The 21861-nt window shown below is 50.2% G+C and overlaps 1 protein-coding gene across 1 annotated transcript in view; it reads right to left on the reverse strand.

The window, feature by feature from the left end:
* Positions 1-3410: 3410 nt before the first annotated feature.
* Positions 3411-21861, reverse strand: part of ITGA11 (integrin subunit alpha 11) — a 111035-nt gene continuing 92584 nt past the window's right edge. Inside the window, exons 19-30 of the mRNA XM_016140970.2 lie at positions 19414-19499; positions 18406-18613; positions 17119-17217; positions 15584-15660; positions 13785-13874; positions 12798-12888; positions 11482-11595; positions 11195-11281; positions 9461-9571; positions 9254-9349; positions 5442-5555; positions 3411-4730 (exon numbers count right to left, since the gene is read on the reverse strand). Coding sequence (XP_015996456.2) covers positions 4659-4730; positions 5442-5555; positions 9254-9349; positions 9461-9571; positions 11195-11281; positions 11482-11595; positions 12798-12888; positions 13785-13874; positions 15584-15660; positions 17119-17217; positions 18406-18613; positions 19414-19499 — 1245 coding nt within the window. The 3' untranslated portion in view covers positions 3411-4658. The remainder of the gene's footprint in view (positions 4731-5441; positions 5556-9253; positions 9350-9460; positions 9572-11194; positions 11282-11481; positions 11596-12797; positions 12889-13784; positions 13875-15583; positions 15661-17118; positions 17218-18405; positions 18614-19413; positions 19500-21861) is intronic.

The raw sequence follows: 21861 nt of genomic DNA on the forward strand, positions 1-21861 counted from the left end.
ACTGAAAAGTTCCATAGCTGCCCAGGTGCCAGGCCTCCAGCCAAGCTCCTCTGTTCTGTTTCAGTGTGTTTTGGAACATGGTGTCCTACTTTAGTGTGATATCAAAGCTAATGGAATAGACAGTAACACAAAAGCACTCTGCAAATTTTATTGTGGTTGATTAGGCTTGACTGCCCCTTGAGAAGAGCCTGGTTGATGTTAGTACTAATGTAAGGATAATTTGGAGAATCTTTTTAATAGTAAGAAGTACAGAATAAAGGGCTGACATGACCTTAACTGAAGGTAAAAACAAAGGCCAGGGTGTTGTTGAATGAAAATGGGATTGTTTACTACTAATGGCCATAGTAAGTTAAGTCACCCAAGGCACATCTGGTGGTGGAAAGACCTGGCCACTTGTTTGCAGTGAGGTGTGGTTGCAGTGAGTCATTAGGCCAGAAAAGGAGCATGAGTGAGCCAGCTGTTTCTATTACAGGCTGCTTGGCATCTTGGGGCTTGAAGCCAGGGTAACTGACTCAAGTCTAGTATCTTATTCTGAGAGAGTATTGACACTAAAAGCTCATGACTGCTGATAGAGACAGCAACTTGTCTTTTAAAGCCCTCTAGGAAAGGTTAGTCCCACACCTCAGAAGCTCTTCCACGTTCCCCCTGGCAGAGTCTTTCTCCCTCTATTGTGTTTGAGTTAACACTTTGCCCCTTCTACCTGATACCTTTCCTGTTAAGAAATACCACCTTCCTTAACAAAAGGAAAACCCAGAAACTCCACTCTTTGGGGGGCCTTGCTGGGGTTTTGTTGGAGCTGCCACCAAAATAGGCCAAAGGGCGGCTGAGAAAGGCTGCATAATAATATGGCTCTAGATTGCTGGTTTTCTAAGTTTAATGTGCTTGAACTTGGATCTGGGAGGTGTGGGTGGAACTTAGTCTGTGGTTCTGATTGAGGTGGCTCTGGGACTCCACTTCGAGAAGCTCAGCTCTGGATACATAATCTTGTTTAAGAGGCACAATTTGCCCCATGAGCTTACATGCCCGCACTATCTAATGCCAGAGAGAAGCAGCACTCTTTTCTGGATTTCTCCTTTACAGCTCTCACCTGGCCAGAATGGACAGACACCATAATCGATGTCCATTTCCCTGGAGACTATGATGGCACAAGGGCCTGAGGCCCCTCTTGAATCTCCCCAAGGTCAGCTCCTTGGCTTCCCTGAGGGCCTACCCTTTCCCGCATAGGGTCTCACCATGTCAGAACTAACAGTGAAACCACCCAGGACATCTTGCACTTACACTCATTTCATAACTTCTTGTAGGTCTTTCTCCTCTACTGACAGTGCACATCAAATTTAAGAAATCCCCACAATCTGTGGACCAAATTCTAAAAGCGCCGTCTGTTGGTAATTTGGTTTACAAGTCAGACCTTGCCCCCGGCATGTTTCTTCTGTGTACTTGTTTGCTGCAGACTTGCTTGGAAGTCAAAGCAGCTTGTTTAGAATAGTGTCTAGGATGGGCCAGTAATGCTTCTAAAATGAGGGTCCCCAACCTCCAGGCTGCAGACCCTTATTGGTCCATACCTGGCTTGTTAGGAACTTGGCTGCACAGCAGGAGGTGAGTGGAGGTGAGTGGGCAAAAAGCTTCATCTGTATTTGCAGCTGCTCCCCAGCACTAGCATCACCGCCTCAGCTCCACCTCAAATCATTAGGCATTAGATTCTCACAGGAGCATCAGTCCCATGCCAAAAAGGTTGGGGACCACTGTTGTAAAAGACTGAACCATTTTAAAGTTGGTTACACTTCATGTTAATGTTAATACTCGATGAGTTCAGCTCTTAGCTCCATCATAATTATTCTTAACTACAAGATAGAACATTACTAATATCCATCTGTGAACTGCAATATGAATTTTAATGTCAATTTGAGGTTGCATTTTGGGTTGCTTGCCACTAAATACCAAAATTGATTCAGAGACTGCTGTTCATTTCCCCTTTCAGACAATAGCAAAAATCTCCAGCAAATCCCACTCTGGAGACTTGCAGGCATGAGAACGTCTTCCAGACGCCATGATGGAGCTGAGTTAATTCAAACGTTACGATGAGAGCACAGTTCCCGTTACTCATTATAGATGGTCACCAGAGCCATGTTAACCTCTTGTTTGGTTTCTAGCCTGTGTGGTCACCTGCCTGTTGACCTCAACTCTCAGCACCAGAGGAACTTTGAAACAAAATGATACCTTTCCTGATCAATGTGAGATCCAGGGGCAGGCCCTTGCATAGGTATCTCTCAAAGTCCCTGGGTGATTCTAAAGTGTAGCCGGGCCTGAGAAAGAGCTCTAGCACGAGGCTTCGCTCCCTACAAAAATGCATCTTCTCCGCTTTCCCTACCAGGCACTCAAGGCCAGTCTGGGGATATTCATATCCCAGAGCAGATAACTGGGACAGGGAGACTGGATGAGAGGAAGAGGAGAGCAACACAATGCAAGGGCTTGACGACACCTGGGCTGCACTGACCTGCAGGTGCATTTTGTTTGGCCTGCAGTGTGGCTGCACGTGTAATTTTTTTTTTAAATGTGAATATCAATCTTTAAAAGTCAAGTTTTCATCAAAACATTCAGAGTTGATGGTTTTTACTGAAGACATGGTGCTAAATCAAACAAAGCGCTTTTGAGTGTGAGTTCAGCCAGGTTACTCTGTTCAATGGGTAATGACTCAAATTAAATATGATTTCAAAATATTTCCTTCTGATTTTGGTTTCACCGCTTGAGAAAAAAATATTCCCATAAAAAGTTATTTTGTATCAATTTCTTCTCCTTCACTAAGCCCTTTTGAAGCTGGGCTAGAATGACAGGCTGGTGTGAGAGAGAGTGCTGTCCTGGGATTAGTTTATTTTGCCATGTAACCTAGGGCTACCTCTTAATTTCTCTGGTTCTAGGATCCTTATCAATGGGGCGAGCCAGATCAAGTAATCTCTGAGTTTCTATTTCTGGCTTCTTGGGATTACAATGGCGCAAGAACGGGATGGAGACAACTTCGTCTAAGAGCAGCTTGTGCGTGAAGGTAAAGAAACTCAGGTTGTAAGGTCAGCACTGAGATGTTAGCTTGGAGAAGTCTGGGAGGCCTGACAGGGAAGAGCTGGAACTAAGGGGTATAGGCCACAGTGACAAGCGGGTTACGACCATCCAAACTGAACAAAGATGGAATGAGTGGTCTTGGGAGGGAGGGAGGGCTCTATCATTGGAGATGCTGATCCCGGACCAGACAGCCGCTTGGAGGGGATGTTGCAGGGAGCAGATGGTGGACAAGTCCCAACACTTAGAGATAATGGGAAGGAAGCGGGGAGCCCCTCCTCCTCCACCTCTTCTCCAAGAAAAGAATGCTACCTCACTAGGACATGTTCTGCCCACAGAAATGAAAGTCAGCACCTTGGTTGTTTTCAAACACTTTTTAAAAAATTTCTTAAAAATATTTATGACAGTAAAGGTCATACTGTGTAACAGGGAGACAGATGCCTTTGATGTATCCCCCTTTCATTTCTACCTCAGAACAAGGTTAAGGCATAAATTACTCGGCTGGGCACCAGGTGTGCCTCTTGTCCTCTGGGCTCCAGCATTGGTGGTACCACTTGTCCCCATGGGCTTGTGGACCAGAAATTTGCCACCGAGGTTGCAGAGGCCTTACTCAGTGCGTTCCAGAGAGGACCCCTCAGCAGCCATGGCCGAGCCCTTCTGTGCACGGGTGGACAGAAGGTAGAGATGGGAGGCTGTGTGCTTAGGGGATAATACAGGAAGGGGAGGCTCCCCACCCCTAATCCCTGCTGCCCAGCCTGCAGCCAGGCCCAGGAGTCATGGGGGCAGCTGCTTGGGAAGACACAGTAGGAATGTGGAGCCCTAGGGATTGCTTCATCCACACACTTCTACTTTCGGATGTACCTGGCAACCAAAGTGGCTGGGAGGGTGACAAGCGTGACAAGCACGGTGGGGGAGTGTGGGTGGCGGTCAGTGTGAATGCATGTGGGTGCCTCCCGTCTCCGTGTGGGTGCCTCGTATCCTGGGTCCCAGCTGCCTGTCCGTCACAGTCTCCACTTCCCAGAGTCTTTATCCCTGGCCAGCAGCTGTCACCATCAAGACCTTGGGCTCCGGTTATTCAGGGTGTGCTCTGGGGTCCCAACTCCTGCCTGGGGGAGAGGTGGGCGTGACTCGGGAGCCATTGGCAGCGTGGGGGGGGTGGTGGTGGCAGGACAGTGCAAAATTCAGATCTGCCGTCCCGTTGGGTCCCGTTGGAACCGGAGGCCTGGAGGGTGCAGAGCGGGTCTGCATTTGCAGTCTTTCTCTTTGGGTTTCTTCTGAGGATAGGGATGATTAGGAATTCCTAGCACCTTAGTGTTGGGGACAGCACATGCCCCCACAGAGCCTGGGGGAGGCTTTGGCATGTGCTTTGGGAGGGGTCCCTTCGAATCCCTAGAGATGTGTGTTGGAAGCGTCTAGGTCTCCCAGTAGGGCAGGCCCTCTAAAAACTGGCTTGAGTTCCCTTCAGAGGGAGCAGGCTCTGTTTTTCAGATGAGGTCAAGTGCAAAGCGAGCTGGCATCCTCTCTGCCCCAGCTCAGTGGGGCCACCAGCCTGGGCTTGCACACCACCTGGACCTGGCCTCCGTCAACTCGCAGCCTCCTCAGGAGCCTCACTCCAGTGTTTTCGGGTTGGGGTCCAGGCCTGGCTCTCTTCTACGCTTGGCACTTTTAAAGAAGCCGAGCTGTGGGGAGGCAAAGGCAGAAGTCTCAGGGGTGGGCACAGTGGATAAGGCCTAACTCCCCTCCCAACTCTCCCTCCACTAACCCTCTGAAGGCTTCTCCCCTGAGAAGGCTCCCCAAATACCCAAGCTCATTTTCAGTACGCCCTCTCCCCCATCTCCCTTGTGGGCCTGATGATGGGCCACTTAATTGGTGGGGGGTGCTGGAACAGAGTGAATGAAGTCTGGATCAGTAGGCAAGAAGTCATGCTGTGTGACCTTGCCCCAGTAAACATTCCTCTCTGGGTCCCCCTCACCTTATCTATAACAGGAGGAGATTGAGACCAAGGCTTCTTAACCTGAGGCTCAAAGACAGCGAAGGGATTTAGAGGGTTTGTTAACAGCATGACTTTGTTATAGACATTTTGTGATATGTGTACTTGCTTTTTTTGTTGTTGTTGGATGAGAGGAACCCTAGCTTTCAGCAGATTTTTCAAAGGACCTACGAAAGTTTTAGAGCCATAGGTTGAGGGCTCTCTGGTGGCCAACCTGCCTGCTGTGATGAGGGCTAGATGCTGTGGCTGCAGGCAAATTCTGGGGAAGAGGCTGGGCCAGTGCCAGCTCCCATGGGGGAAGAATATGGGGGAGTGGCCCCAGAGCCCAGAGTCCAGATCCCCAGGCTTGGGCCCACTAGCCAGCATCTTGCTCCCCACTGCCACCCTGTGGGGGCCTCACCTTCCACAGCGCCAGGACCAGCAGGGCCAGCAGTAGGAGGCCCCCCAGTGTGCTGCCCACAATGATCCAGATGGGGATCTGCCAGTCTTCTTGCTTGGAGATCTCAAACGTGACCTGTAAGGGGCGGGGGGAGGCGGCCAGGTCAATAGCATTACTGTTCAGAGGGTCCCTTGGAGAACCTGGGGCAGGGCCAGAGCACAGAAGACAGCTGGCACCTGCCGGGAGGTCTGCATTCCCTTCCTTAGGGAGATGCTGGAGGGAGGGGTGGCACTCAGCCTGCAGAGGCCTAGAGCTCCCAGCTCCTGCACAGTGGACACCTGACTTAAGTGATCAAGGTGACCCCACCTCCTCTTTGAGACATTTTCTGCCTCTTGTCTTCTTTGCTGCTTCCTCATCATCTCCCAAACTTCTAAATGTGGACATGTCCATGATTTCACCCTTGGACCTCTCCTTTAACTACAGTCACTTCCTGGTGAGCTCAGGGCCAACTTACACAGTGGGCACAGGCCCAGGGCCTACAGCACTGTTAGGGGCCCATGAACACAATCTACCTCCTTTTAAAGTTAGAAGAAAAAAATAAATATAATCTAATACAATTATAGACACGCTTATTGGGATTAAGAGAAAAAAATTGTGCACTGGGCCCCTTATCTTTAATTTTGGTCCTTAAGATACTTGGTTAGAGTAAAGTTTAAAAAGAACTGTTTTTTATGTTTTAAATGTATTAAGAATTTCTAATATGGCTCCTATCAGGGTCGAACTGCTAATTTTAAAGTCTCTATTACAAGGATAAGAGAGAAAAAAAAAAGAAAGTTTAATAGGATAGACTAGAATAGCTTGTTTTTGAACAGTCTGGTATTCCAAAGTTGCCATCAACAGCCTCAGTGGAAGCCTACATACCAATGAAAAATTCCTACCATATATTCTTCCCCTTTCTATATCTGTTGTCATGTGTCCTAGGGGCTTTCACTAATTCTAAGCCACAAGGTTCCAATTATGTGACCAAAAAATGAACATAATATTGTGTGGATTATATTTATCTTTATGTGGACATCATAAAATAGTAATTTAAAAAAGCATATATATATACACATACATGTTTTTGTTTGTTTGTTTGTTTTGTTTGTTTTTGTTTTTATGGAGGAAGGGGCCCTGAAAGCAAAAGTGCCCAGGGCTATGAAAGTTCTAATGCAGCCCTGAGACCTGGGTGGTCACTCAGTCAGCCCTGGGTGGTCACTCGGGTCATTTGGCCTGCCTGGCACCATGAACAAAACACACTCTTGATCCCATTCCTCACCCTCAAACTTGTACTATCAATGTCTTTCTCATCAAAGCAAATGACAGCATCTTACTTGCTGTCACTCAGGCCACAAACCTTGTATTTCTCACACGCGCATGGACTCCATCAGCAAAGTCTGTCCCTTTTACCTTTGAAACACCCAGAGTATGGCCACTCCTCCTGCCTCCAGGTCTACCTCATGGATCTGAGCACCACTCATCTTCCATCTGGAGCCTGCAATAGCCACCTAACTGCCTCTCTGCTTCTGCCTCGCCCCCTACAGTCTATTCTCGGCATAGCAGCCAGGGGACACCGGATTTTTGCTCTGCTTGGCTCAGATCCCCCATGTCTTCTTCCCATCTCACTCAAAGTAAAAAATAGAGTCCTTGCACTGGCCTGCAAGGCCCTAGACTTTCTGGCCCCACTTACCTTACTGATCTTATCTCTTACTCTCTCTCTAGCTCCCCTGCTCCAGCTCACCAGCCACCTGGCCTCCAACATGCCAAGCGCAGACCTGCTGTAGGGCCTTTGCATAGGGCCTCTGCTGGCATGGCTCATAGTCTCTGTCTGTTGTCCCTTTATTGGAGAGGTTCTCCTCAATCTCCCTGTGTAAAGTAGCACACACTGAGTCTCCATGCTTACATGCCTGTGTCTCTTTGGGCAGACCTTATCACGGCTTGACATTGTATATGTTTATATTAATTGCCTTTCTTCCCTCCTGGAATGTCAACTACAGGAGATCAGGAGCTTTTTCTGTTTGGTTCGCTGCACTATCCTCAGTGCCTAGAACAGAGTCTAGGACGGGGTAGGAGCTCAGTCAACATGCTGAATGACACTGACTGACTGAACCTGGGCAACAGCATGGTAGAGTCCTGGCTTGGCCACCGAGTCATGATTCAGCTTGAGGCAAGTCTCTTGTCCCCTTCTGCCTTATCTCACACAACCTCAGTTTTCCTATCTGAAAAATGGGGGTGGTGCATCATACCTCACAGATAACACATCAAGTGTCTGTTATAGTACCTGCACATAGTTAGGGCTTAACAAATGGCAGGTCTCTTTCTGTTCCCAAAGGCTGGACCTTGTTCTGCCTTCCTTCCCCTGGCACCTAGCTCGAGCTGAGCCAACAGGGGCTTATGTTTCGGGTTCCTGGATTTCAGAAAGAGAAGCGAAGCATTTAGAAAGCATAAGAGGGATTTTCTTGTGGGGTGGGGAGTAGAAGGAGAAGGAGAATTCACTTAAAGGACAAACGTATGGAGAGAGAGGTAGTTTGTATATGGGGTGGGGTGTGGTGTGGTGCCTGTCCCTTTCTTCTTCTCTCTTGGTCACTTGGAAATTCAAACATATCTCTCAAGATTCATTCCAAGCGGACTGTCTTCAGAAAGCTTTCCCTGGTCTGACCACCTCCCACTCCCAGCACCAGTGTTCATCTGCAGATCCTCATCTATACTTTGCTGTCCTTGTCCCTTTGTTTGCCTAAGCTATCTCTGTATCCCCTGAGGGAGTCTGAGTCAAAGGAGGGGCAGCTAACCAACACTGAATGAATGAATGAATGAATGAATGAATGAACAAAAATGCTCCTTGGTTGAGTTCCCTGAGTGCTGCCTCTGGGCTTTTGCCCCTGCTAGCTCTCTGCCTGGCACACCCTGCCCTGTTTGTTATGGGTGCTTGTGTGTTTCATTAAGGTCCGGCTTCCAGCCCATGTCTGTTTTGCTCTCCAGCATCTCCTAGGGTGGGGCTGGGGATTGTTAGGCATCTGGTATGGAATGCTCACCTGGAGCCCAGGCTGGCAGTTTGGGGACATGACCAGTGGAGGGCAGCAGGGTTCTGTGTCTGAAATGTCCATCTCTTTCCAGAGGACGGTGCTTTTCTTTAAAACCCAACTTCTCGTTTTCCTGGGAGAGCACTGCAGAGAGCCCCACCCCTTTCCTAGACTCTGATTCAAGCCAGTGTGATCTGTGATAGTCTGTTTTTACCCGATTTGAAAAGAGTTGCAATACCAAGACGTCTCTCATCCTTTGGCCTTCACCAATTCAGTTTATGCCAGACTTCTAAAGTACAGGTCACGTACATTTCATTAAATTTGATGTGTGAATGGATGGGGAGGACAGGAGTGGAATCGTCATTCTAGGCCACCAGGCTACCCAAGACACAGCCTCACTGTTGCTGGAGCCACTCATTGAGCCTCTGGAGGCAAGCAGGGCTGGTCTCCAGTTCCAGTTTCCTTGAAGTGTAAACTATGCAGGTTCCCCTCCTTCCTCTGCCCCCCACTGAGCTGTTGTGGTGCAGAGCCTGGTGCCCCCAGGGTACTGGGAGGATGCCTATTTCTGTCCCCCTCTCCACTTTTGCTCCTAAAGGCCTATTTGCCTTGCTTTTTTTCTTCCCCAGATGCTACACTAACTACTGGCAGGTCTGTCCATGTCTTTCTTGAAGGAACAAACAATAGAGGGTGTAGGAAGACTGTAGGGGAAGGGGGCAACCCCTTTCCAAGCTGGCCGGGCTCAAGCTCAGGTCTGCAGGGGTCCCAGGGGCTCACCTGGCGGCTGGGATCCTCCTCTCGAAAGATGAAAGGACTGTGAAACTGTCTCTGCAAGGCTGCATTGACCGTGATTTTCATCGACTTGTACTTGAGCTGTGTAATCAGAGGCCTTGTCAGAAGCTGGCCCCTCCCCAGATGGGAGACGCTCCAGCACCCACCTCCTTCCCTTTTTTCGTGCTAGCCTAGCCCAGGTGCTCTACTTACTGCTTTTAGGGACCGCAACCACAGGTTCCCCAGCAGATGGAAATTGATTTCCTGGTTGGGGGCCAGCCTCACGTTGCAGTTGATGGAGACTATGTCAGAGTTGCTGTGATTCTGAAAGAGAAAGGAGATTTTGGGGGTGAGCAACCAGGCTCTGGGACAGAGAAGGCAGGTGCCTAACTATGACCTGAGATGTGAGCAGGGGCTTGGGCTGCCAGAGAGGTGGCTCAGCTGCACTGCTTGACCAAGTGGGGTTTTGCTCTTGACCAAGGGCAGAGGACAGGGGACAAGGAGAGAGGTGGGGGGGGGGGGTGGGTGGGGACACATGGGCTCAGGCTGCCAGGGGATGGCTGGAGGACAAGGTGTATCTGATGCTCCGTTTCAAGTCGTGCATAATCGAGTGTGTTCCAGGAACAGAATTTTGGTTCAATGTTAGAGAACCTATAAATGCCATATCCATATCAACAGATTAAAGGAAAAAATTAGATAATCATTGCAACAGATGCAGAAAAAGCATTTTATAAAATCCAACTTCTATTTACAATAAAAACTTTTGGAGAATTTCCTGAATAAAGAGTATTTATAAGAATTCACCTTTGGCAAGTATAATATTTAATAATAAAAAATTAAAAATAATTTCTTTAAAATGAAGATCGAGACAACACTATCACCACTTCTATTTACCATTACCCTGGAGGTCCTGGCCAGAGCACTAAGACAAGAAAAACAACTTATAACGATTGAATGGTAAAGCAAAGCTATTAAAATTTGCAGATGATATCATCTTAATAGAAAACCCGAACAAATCATCGGACTAATAATTAGAAGGTAATAGGTTAAAGTTATTTGTGTCACTCTCTTGCAGCCACCTCAACCCACCCAAGCCCAAGTGTTCAGTAAAGTGCACTACACCCAAAGAAAATGCTTAGCGTGAGGTACTTGTTTGGGGAAATCAAACTAAAACAGGTAAGATGTTTGTCTGGATAAAGAACAGTGAAAGCATGCACAGAAATTAGTGTCATGGGACAGGGGCAGCCCGGAGAACATAAACCTGGGAACTAACAGGTGACTTGGAGGGCTTCGAGAGTCGAAGCTGAGCTGCCTTTCATTTCCAGGGCCAGGGAGGCCCCAGTTGATGTGGCCAGCGTCTCCAGGAGAAGCCATGTGTGTTCGGACCCTCACAGCGGAGCTCCACGTGCCTTTCTGCTCTTTTCTCTGCTTATCTGTCTCCTAGGGCCCTTTTAGGCTCAGGTGCAAGTTCATTATCCCTGTTGTTCCCCCCAACCCCCTTTTCCTTTTCCTTTTTCCTCGCCCATTCTCCCACTGCACCCCCTGCCTCTGGCCACCCCCAATCTGTTCTCTGTATCTATACCTTATTATTATTTTTAAAAAGATTTCACATATAAGCAAGATCATACAGTATTTGTCCTTTTCTGTCTAACTTATTTCACTCAGCATAATGTCATTAAGATCCATCACTCTCTTGACATCGCACCCAGACTTGTATCCTGGTTTCTCAGGCCCTCGCTCCTGTGTCTCCTGAGAAATAGTGAGCTCATTAAGGGCAAGAAGTATCTTCTCCTTATTCTGCTTCCTTCTGGTTCGAGGCTGGGCACATGTAGGTGCTTGACAAACTCTTATTGACAAACTATGGATAAGGAGAGAAATAGCCCCCGGAGCTCAGGCGGCACTCCTCTTCCCCTGCCCCCCATGGTTCTCGGTTTGGGGGACACTCACCAGCTGTGGGGCACGACTTAAGTCTTCCTCCATCGGGGCATGCCGGTACTCGGTGCTGTTTCCCCACACGTTACAGGACGTGTTCACCTGCACAAGGGACACACACAACCAGCCTCGCAATCAGCGCCGGCAGATTGTGACATCCAGAGATGTCCCTTCTTTCTCCTCTTCCAGAGGAGGCCTGGCCAGGCCTGGCCCTGGGAGGAGCTGAGGACTCGGACACACCTAGCGGTATGTCTGTCTCCTCCTGGTCCCCACCCCTCAGCGGGCTCTGAGGGCAGCGGTACCTGGTCGGTGAGGAAGTCCCTCAGCATCAGCAGGCGGTTGCCGCCCCTGGTGGCGATGGGCACGGTGATCTTCATCATCACCCCGTGGACAGGGAACAAGCCCAAGTTTTGAATCTGTGGCCGAGAGCGGGGAGGTATCAGTGCATCAGCAGCAGTTGGAGGAGGAGGGCAGAGAATGAGGACCGCAGGGGCCAACCAGTCCCTGGGGACAGCAATTTCCCAGCCAGGCCTGAGAAACAGTCCCTTTCAGGGCCCCTGACATTTTCACTACTGTGGACACTTTAAATCATGTGGGGCGGGGGGCAGTGCTGCAGGGATCTTGAAAGGCGTGGACTCCTGCAGGCTGAGGCCGGGTCAGGGGGCGGCCATGAGGCTAGAGACCAAGGGTCACTCCCATTTTTAACTCCTCTTGGCTCTGGGGGATTTTGATGCCTGATACTGGTGGCCGCCCCGGGGGTGGGGATGGTGACTACAATTAATTTGTTATGAGAGATAATCACTAATTAATGAGAGATGCAAACAGTGTGTGAAAGTTCACATTCTAGCTGTGGCACATTAGGTGTCAGGGCCACGGTGATTACAAGCAGGGTTTGGAATCAGCTCAGGAATATAACCTGGGGCTGCCACCACATTTGAGCTGTGTGGCCTTGGGCAGGTTACTAAACCTCTCTTGGAGAACTCATCAGGTCTCATTGTATCGCCCCTAGGCAGCTGCCCACTTAGCAGTTCAGGGGGTGGGGAGATTGTGGGGCCCACCGTGGCACAGACTGCTTAGCCGCCTCCTAATTCTCCTTCTCCACCTTTCTTAGTGACAGAAACCAAGAGGAAAAGCCGTGTTTTCTAAACTCCCTTTCAGCTAAATCACAACGTTCAGTTACCAATGAGAGATCAGTGTAAGTGTGAGGCACTGCCAAAGAGTTTATCCCTTAGTAGGGAGGACGTGATCTCCATCCCTTCCTTCTTCCTGCTGCCTGGAATGAGAATGTGATAGCTCGAGTTGCAGCCCTTTTGGACTGTGAGGTGAACTTGAGGCTGGTAATTGCATGTTGGGGATGCTTGGAAGAAAAAGATGGGAGACCCAACCCTGCACCAAGTTACACCTAATCTTCACTGATGTGTCCTTCCAGTCCAGCCCCGTTATTTTCCAGATGAGGACCGAGAGGTCCAGAGAAGGGAAGTGACTTGTACTCTCTGTGGGTGGGTGGTAGGGTCGAGGTGACTCCAAGCACTAACCACGGTTTCAGATCCCTCCCTTCGTAGATGGGGGTCCTCAGCTCTTGTCCTACACTCTTCGTCTGGTTCCCCTCCAGGCTTACCTTGAAAATGCAGTTGAAGGGAGGCCCTATGCCATCATATCTCTCCAGTGAGCTATTGGGCTTGATCTCATAGTGGCTCAGGCTGCTGCTCCTGCAGGGACAGAGGGCAGGGCCACCGTGAGCTCACTCAGTGTTGGTTAGATGGATAAATGAATGAAAGAGGGAGAGGGCATGGGCCTTCCCTCCCCCTACACCACAAAAAGTAGGTTTCCTCTTGAGTCCTCTGGGAGCACTGTGTTGGGAAGGATTCTGAGGCTCAGCAGGAATAAATGCTGACATCCATTAGCAATGTCTGCCTGGTGTGTGGGAGGGGCACGAGCCGGACGTGCCAGTTATTTGCCATCCCTGCCCTAGCTTCTCTGCCCAGGGGTGTGGCCTCTTTTGAGCATGGACTCGCCCAGTGTGCACTGTTTCAGCTTCCAGCGGTGGTCAAGTTCTGATGAGAAGGTTCAAGGGAAGGCCTGAACTTTCTTTCTCTGTGTTTGCTGCTTTGTCCAGACGTCTCCATCTGCTCGGGAGCTCTCAGAGGATAGACGTGGGGACAGTGGCACACCCAGGGGTGTGGGCAGTGGGAGCAGTCTGCCCAGGGAGGAACGTTTTCTCACTGACACTGTTTAGAATTGCTGGGCCAAAGTGGTAATGAGAAGCAGAAGTACGTAGTAGGCTTTGTTATTCTCCAGAGATCATGCCCTGCTTATTGCGTGCACCTGGGGCGGATGCCTCCTGCTGCCCTGGCCCTCCCCCTTGCCACCGCTAAGAGCTTCCTGGGGGCCAGGTCTGTGTCTCCTTTTTTGACACCACCTCCCTGCCATGGATGAGGGAGCTGTATTCTCTGATCCCTCAGGGACACCTTCGGCTCCATCTCATAAGTCCTTGGCACTAGGGCCCATCCCCTGAAACCTGTGAACCTATCAGGTCCCTCCAGAGGGTACCTCATCGTAGGTATCACTCCTCCCACACCTCCCCTCCCCTGGGGCCCTGGCCCACCTGGTGAAGAGGATGTCGGCCTCATATTTGAGGTGGAAGCGCATGAGGACCGTGTTGTCTTCCTTGGTGCTCTCCTCCTCGTCACTGTCACTGCAAGGAGAGCCAGACAGCACGGTCAGGAAGGAGCTGGCCCTCCCCCCACCCAGCTCAGCCAGCACACGGACTGGCTCACTGCAGCAGGAAACGTCTACGCCAGGCTGGGAAGGTGCATCCTGGCTGCCAGTGAGGCAGCCTGAAGTCTCTCCCAGGGAGGGAAGGGCCAGGGCGGCAGGGGAACTGCTGCCTTCATTCAGCTTCTCCTGCCGCCTGCTGAGGTGCAGTACATCCGGGCCAGGGTGGGGCAGGGCAAGACTAGGTGGAAGCTGGTAGGACCGTGTGGGCTTGGCCACTGCTGCCTGTGCGCCCTCCTCCCTGAGCCCCCTCAGCGGTCAGCGGGGCAGATCCTGTGCCATGGGCCCAAATGGAGGTGACGCCTGTGGGACAAAGGCTGCCCACCCTGCCCTCGTGAGGAGAAGACGATGAGGAATTCCTAGTAGAGCAGTTTATTTATCCTTGAGCCATCCCTCCTGAGCTGACTGGGGGAGCAGCCCCCGCAGGTTAGCCGAGGGTGCTTTGCTGCCTTGAAAAGGCCAAAGGGTGAAATTAGGAGACATTGGAGGCATTTTTGTCAAATGTGCTGCCCTTTAAATCTGAGCACCAGGAATGACCAGGGCAAATAATTTCGGACGTAAAAAGATACGATTCCCTCTCGTCATGTACACTGAATTTCGTTCCCTTTGAAAGCCTTACCCTGGCACAGGGGTTGAGTTGGAAAGGGGACACCTGGCACACAGACATGCCTGCGTCACAGACACCTGCAGCTGTGCGAGTACCTGCATTTTCCTGCGAGAATGGAGCTGTGATTTCTACAGGCAGGAAGGGCATTAGGGGCCCCTGATACATCTTACAAACTCTGTCTCACGTCAGGTGAGAATGCCACCAAAACACACAATTTGTTTAACTACGGCACATGCTGGTGTGTTGATCTATAGTGCTGCCTCCGGTGACCCTTGACGTGTGCGTGTGTGTGTGCGTGTGCGTGTGTGTGTGTGTGTTGATGTTTGGTTTGCCTGCAATGTTTATTACAGGGCTCCAGAGTAGTCAGAATCCCTTCCTGCCTCTCTCTCTTCCCTCACAGAGGTGATTCTGTGAAAAAGAAAGGTACGTGTTTATTACAGACACAGGGTGGCCACTGTGTCAACTTATAGCAAACTCCCTGGGAGGGAGACTAACAGACCTACAAAGAGTAAGAGAAGTTCTTTTAAAAATGAAAAATTTTCCAAGGGGAGAGAGGTCACCAGGACAGAAAGAGCCCTGGACAAGGAGTAGAATAACAAAAGTTCAGCTCGGTGTACTATTTACATGCTGTATTTCACTGGGAAATTCACTCAACCCCTCTGAACCTCCCTTTTCTTATCTATAACTTGGGAGGAGGAGTGGGGAATAACTCCTGCTTTGCCTATCTTACGGGGCTGCTGTGAGGAATAACTGAGATATTCTATGTACAGAGCTTTATAACTATAGGGTTTTAAATGGCTGTGACATAACATACTATATAAAGCTGCCCAAGGATGAATGATGGCAGCACAGCAGCCAGCAGGTTGGCCCACGCTTGGGGACTGACCAAGGGCCCTCCCAGGTAGGTCAGTTAGGAAACTGGCTTGGCGAGAGTTTCAGTTCAGAGAGGGGAAATTCCTAGCAGCAGAACAGGACCCAGAAGAAGTGAACTGGGAGGAAGAAGGAGCAGCCAAGGTCCTGACCTGCCGGCTGCGAGCTGGATCTCCAGGTGGTGCATGAAGATGGATTTGCTGAACTCGAAATCTAGACGGAAAGCCACCTGCAAGGAAGAAGTCACTAAAGCTGAGGCGGTTGGGAGCTGCATGTATGGGTATTGTCCAGACTAGGCCTGGCCAACCCCTCAGCCCCCCAGCCCACTAGGGTGGGCCCTGCTGGCTAGGAGTGAGCTGGGGGAGGGAGGACCAGGTGTTAGTGAGCTAAGCTTGGGGCTGCTAAGAGGAACACAGCCAGACGACAGCTCCTCTGATGGGATTTCTTGGCTGTGGGGCAGCCCCCTGCCTTCCTCGACTTTTGTTTGTTTTTAACTAAAGGCAACTAGAATGCAGCAAGTCTAAATTTGACTCTCTCTGTAGGTTTTTCCCAGGGATGCCACAGGGTGTGGGGGCCAGAATCAACTGGTAAGACAGCACCATCCGCCCCTTGTTCTTGCATTAGTTGGGGGGTGAGACCTAGAGAACGGTGATGGCTGCCTAGGGACACCCAGCAGGTCAACAAGGCACCTCCCTCTTTGACCAGCAGCCCGCCTGTCACTCTGATGGCCCTCGCTTGCTGCTTCCCTTGGCCTTTGCCTTAGAGTGTGATCTGGTTCCCTGACTGTGGCCCTGTGACATCTGACCCTCCTCGCTGCCTTTTCCCCCACTTGGGAGGTGATACTGGGGCTTTGCACAGACCCCTTTGCTATTCCGAGTTCTGACACCCTGGGAGTTCTCCAGGAGACCTGGGCCCCCTTCTGCCATGGAACGGCAGGGGTGGAAAGGGTAGCTTGTGCTGTGTGCTACCTGCCCTGGGACTTCACTCTAAAGCTGGTTTGTCAGAGCCTCACCCCAAAACTACAGTCTTAACTTGTGTCCCACTGGGGAGGTTCTTTTATAAAGAGCCTTAATCTCTCTCCCCGATCTCCCCCTTTCCCAGACTTGCAGGTCCTGCTCCTTGGGCACACACTGCTGCTCTCTGGCTGGCTTTTGCGTCAAGCTCCCCTCCACCTGACTCCTGCTTTACAAGTAGCTTGGCTTCAGTTAAGTCTTCTCTTGCTCCAGAACCTTTGGTAGTTACCCACTGCCTGGGGTAAACGCCCCCAAGATCTGCTGTTTACCTCCTTTCCCCTGCAAATTTGCTTCTCCCTTCACACACCCTACGCTTTTGTCATATGTACTTTTAAGCACATGGTAGGTGCCTGGGAAATGTTAATTTTTCTCCCCACGCACAGTACAATGATAGATGGACATTCAGGACAAAGGACAGTGGGATAATTGGCTGAGCGTGGTAGGATGGGAGTGGTAGGACTGCCCCGAGGTGAACGGGCCTGGGTGTTGTCCTGGGCCTGGCTGGTTAGGTCATTTGAATGTCATTGCATGAGAAAAACCAACACACTTAAAACCCACACTCGGGCCTCTCCATCCCTCTCCAGTTCCCTGCTCTGTTCACTTCCATTTCTCTTGCCTCCCAGTGCCTCCCAATATCTGCCCTAGTCCCTCCCTGAACTGCCCCCAGTCTCAACCTTGGCTTTGGCCCGGAAGAAGGGGTAGCTGACGTTGCAGACTTTCTTGTGGAGTCTCTTCTCTTCATTCACACACTCAATGCTGCCATCGGAGTCATCCTGGGGCAAGTGGGAGACATGGGGGCAGTAGTCAGACAGGGCCTGAGACCCAGGCCTGGGGGTCGCCCTCACCGCCCACCGCTCGTGCCGAAGCTGCGGCACAGGCTCTCTGACGCTGAGACCACAGGAACCCTGGAGGCTCAGCGTGCTCAGCGCTGCCGGGTTGTGAAGAGAGTGAGCAGGTGCTCCAGCATATGCTTCTCCGTCCCTGTATATCAACCTAGGACGCAGGGCTTATCATCTTGCCTACAGGTGGGGGCGCCGAGGCCCAGAGATGGAAAGGTACTGGCTCAGACTGCTGGACAATGGCACAGAGCTGGGATTCGAAGGCTCTCCAGACTGGCTGCTTTGCCTCCCTCTGGCCTGGTGGCCCTTTGATTGACCACACATCTTTCCATCAGAAGGATGGGAAAGGATCTCTTTGAACCATGAAAATAAAGCTTTTGGTGGTAGCCAGGGGTCCCCCCAGAGCCTCCGATGCCACGGGACTTGCAGGCAGTGCTTCTTACTCTTTCCTCTTTTTCTGTGGCTCCACCCGCTTCAAGCCCTCCCACCACTGTCTGGTTCAGGACTCTCGAAGAAGCCAGAGCTTGTTGGACAGAATAGGGAGGGAGTCCCAGGCAGGGGACCATGGTGGGCAAGACTTTGGTTTGAAAGAGGAGTCGTGCTAGGAAACAGCAGGGGCTGGTGTGGCTAAGGGTATGGGAGTGAGGGCGGAAGTGGCAGGTGGTGCGTGGGGGATACCACGATAAGGAGTTTGGAATGCATTGTGAAAGCAACTGGGAATTATGGGAGGCTTTAAAGTGGAAGAAACCTGTTCTGACTCTTGTTCGAGGTACCCTTCTGAGAAAGCCTAGGATAAACTATTGGCAGATGATGTGAATGTATTGGTGCGCACATGTGTGGGGTGTGTGTGTGTGCGTGTGCGTGTGCGTGTGCGTACACATGAGGACCAAGGACAGAGGCCGAAGGACATCCCTCCATATGTTCCCAGAGGGCTCAGATTCCCCTCTATCAGTGGTTCTCAGCCCTGGCTCCACTGATTTCACCTGGGCAGCTCGAAAAGCACACTGATCCAGGCCCCACTGCAGACTGGATCAATTAGAATCTCTAGGAGAAGTCCGGACGCCTCCTCTCCTGCCTCTGCCCTTTGCCTCAGGCCTGCCAGGCAGGTCTCCGTGGTCTTACCTTCTGAATCAAGCTGGCAAATTGCAGGTTTGCTGACTGTGAAATATTTAGGACTGTGCTATAGGCGTTCTCGCCCCTGTTCTCCAGCATGGCCTCCACTGCCACCCGCCGGCGTGTGCTCTCTATGATGAAAACCGTTGTGTCAAAGGACAGTGTGTATGCAGAGCAGTCCTGAGCAGGCTTCCTCAGCACCCTCTGGCAGTACTCCCTGTGGGAAAGAGACCACCAGGATCAGGCCAATGGAATGAGGAATGCAGGGGTAGACCTTACTACTCATGTATCACCTCTCGACTCAACTTATTTCCCTTTTGGCTTTGGCTGCCAGGAAGCTCAGAGCTAAACGTAGAGATAATTCTGATTATTAGCCTAGGCGATTGGAATATTTGCTTTTTTATCTTTCTATAATGTTTGATGTGCTATTTCTATTTATTATATATGTCATGGTATATATGTCTTCTATCTAAATCATCTCATAGTTGGGTAAAAGTTAAGCATAAATTTTTTGAAAATTATTATGTAAGTGTAAAATAAAATAGGGTATTGTTCCTTATTTTTCCTTGTATGCTGGTTTGTTTCTTCCAGGTGATTATGGGCACCCTCTGCTAGTCTCCTTAGTGTGGAGCTCAAGTGGTCAGTCGATGAACCTTAAAAGTCACCTAATCTGGTGGCTGGAGGATGACTACCTGGATCTCTAGGTCCCTGGTCTCCACCTTTTATCTGTTTTGTAGGATGAGCTTCAAAGAAAGAAATCCAAATTTGGAAGAGGTTGGATTAGACTAGTATTCATTTTACAGGGTAGGTAACTGAGGCCCAGAGAGGGAAGCATTGCCTGAGGTCACACAGGAGTGAGAGGCAGAGCCTGGACTGGACCCAGGCTCTAAGTTCAGTATTGATTTACACTGCCTGTGAGAAGGATGTGCAGGAGATAATCCAGGGCCCAGGCAGCTCCAGCTCCACCAGCAGGGAAGGAAGAGGAGTCAGGGTGGGGGCAGGGAGGAACCAACTCACATGGCTGTGGGCAGGTCACTGCGGGCATCCAGCAGGAGGTCAGGGACACAGTGCTCATCCTCATTGCAGCCATTCCAGAAGGGCACCTGGGTCAAGGAGAGCCGGCGGTGGGCAGTGGATAGGGAATGCACAGCCTGGATCCCCACCTTTGCTGTGGGCCAACCCTCACCACCACAGCACGCCAGCTCCACCCTCCACCGTACTAGACCAGGGGCTCCAACTTTTTTGCCCTTTTCACAGACACCACGCTGTCATTTCTCATGCTTTGCATAGTTACTCCCTTCTTTAAAACATGGCTCAAAACTCAACTCCCCCTAGGTCCCTTTTAGTTTTTAACTGAGCCAGTCGCACAAAATATCCACTTACCCAGCAGAGCAGTTGCAATGAACATCTATTGATTATCTACTGTGGAGGAGGCGGGGTAGGGAGGTGGCAAGGTCTTTGGTACTGGGGCTATAGGATGAGGAAGGCACAGCTTCTGCTCTCAGCTCATGGGGAAGATTGGTGTGTGAACAAATAATGATAGTGTGAAATGTGCAAAAAAATAGAAATCTGTATGATGAATAGAAGAGGCAGAGGAGAGGAAACAGTTATTTGGGTCTTTAGATAGTCAGAGAAGGCTTCAGGGAAGTGACAGTAGGTCAGAGTCCCGAAAGATGACCAAGTTAGTTGGATGGACCAGAGGGAGAGGGAGTTCCAGGAGGAAGGAGGAGCCCGTGCAAAGGTCCTGAGGCATGAAACAGCACGGTGAGTTTGGGAAATGGCAGGTAGTTTAATGTTGCCGTAGTAAGGGGGGAGGAGATGGAGAGACGGGCAGGGGCCAATTCTTAAGGGCCTTGAGGTCACGCCTTGCAACTGACAGAAACCACCGATTGCTTTTGACAGTGGAGTGTCCTGCCAGACCTGTGTATTGAAGGCTCCCTCTGGCTGCCATAGGTGGATGAATTTGAAGGGTCAAGACTAGGAGCAGGGAGACCACTGAGGAGACTGCTGCAATGTTCATGCAGGAGATGATGATGGCGTCAGTCTGGCAGTGGGTGTGGAGAGGAGAAGACAGGTCAAGGACCTCAGAGATGGGATCAATAGGTCCTGGAGTTCGTCAGGGCCAAGGGAGAAAGGGTCCGGGATGTTGGCTGAGTTTCTTTTTTAGTGTCTGGAAAGATGGCTGCACCCTTCATTCATAAGTGGAGGGATTAAGTAGAGGAGTTCATTTTGGGGGCATATCGAGTTTGAAGCACCTGTGGTGAAATGCCCAGCAGGCAGTTGGGTGCTCAAGTCTGGAGCTGAGGAGACACAACCGTCACTACCAAGAACGCAGCTCAAACCCAGGGGAGGGGAAATGGGTGTCACGAAGGCCACACACATCTTAAATTCATTAACTTTTCTCAAAGGCAAGCTCCCTAGCTTGCCTTTGGATCCATGTGCTTGTAATTTAGACACGTTTCTATCAAGCCCACCCTTCAGCTTCCCCATCACGTGGTGGATTTGCAGCCGGAAGCAGGCACACCATAATAGTAGCTAGGAAAGAAGACAGCAGAGCCATGTGAAGCAGGACAAAGAGAGGCCATTCTGTGAAGGGACACAGTTCAAGATACTTTGGTAGCCCTTGAGGGCTTCACTGTATTCTAGTACTCATGTCATCTTGGTGATTTAAAATCTCCCATAAAATACCCCATACCCCTGCCCAGCATACTGTAAGATGTGTGAAAACTACATAATAACCTTTGGGGATATTTCTATCCAGTTTATTAAAAGGAATAATTTAACATGACAAGTAACCATTCCACTTACCTATATGGAATGGTCATTCCCCCAAGACGTGAGATTTTATAGCACTAGAGCAGCGCGGGATGTTTAGTAGATGCTAAAGGAGGATTTGTAGAAGAGTGATGGGAAGAATGTTTCTAATTGCTGGGGGCTGGACATCCAGATTAACAAGATTTCTAGAAATTTAGCTCCTAGTCAAAGCCCCCGGACTGTCTTTTTCAGCTCTATTTCTCACCTTTTCTTTACATAGCCCTTCATCCTGCTTTTTTTCCACTTCCATATTTTGATTATACTGTCAGCTCTCCTAGAATAAAAGCCTGTCTTCTCTATCACTGCCCATCTGAATCCTGTCTATCCTTTAAGGGCTAGTCAAAAGCCACCTCCTCCAGGAAGCCCCCCTGTCCTATCATCTCATTACTCAATTATACTTCCTCTGAGCATTTCCATCTGGCCTATGACCCTTGTCACCACCTTGCATTGAGATCATCAGTGTCAGAGCAGAGAGTACCCTACACGTTAATCTGCATCATAGGCTTCCACATGCTTGTAGGATGAGTGACATGTACTCATTCATTCATTTGCTGTCACAGCCTTGTAATTACTGTGATGGAGAAAAATATTAATGACTTAGTGCACCCAGCTTTTCTTCTTTCCTGGCTTGCTAATGAGGATCCAGCTTAG

Source organism: Rousettus aegyptiacus, unplaced genomic scaffold (assembly GCF_014176215.1).
Source record: "Rousettus aegyptiacus isolate mRouAeg1 unplaced genomic scaffold, mRouAeg1.p scaffold_m13_p_3, whole genome shotgun sequence".
NCBI lineage: Eukaryota > Metazoa > Chordata > Mammalia > Chiroptera > Pteropodidae > Rousettus > Rousettus aegyptiacus.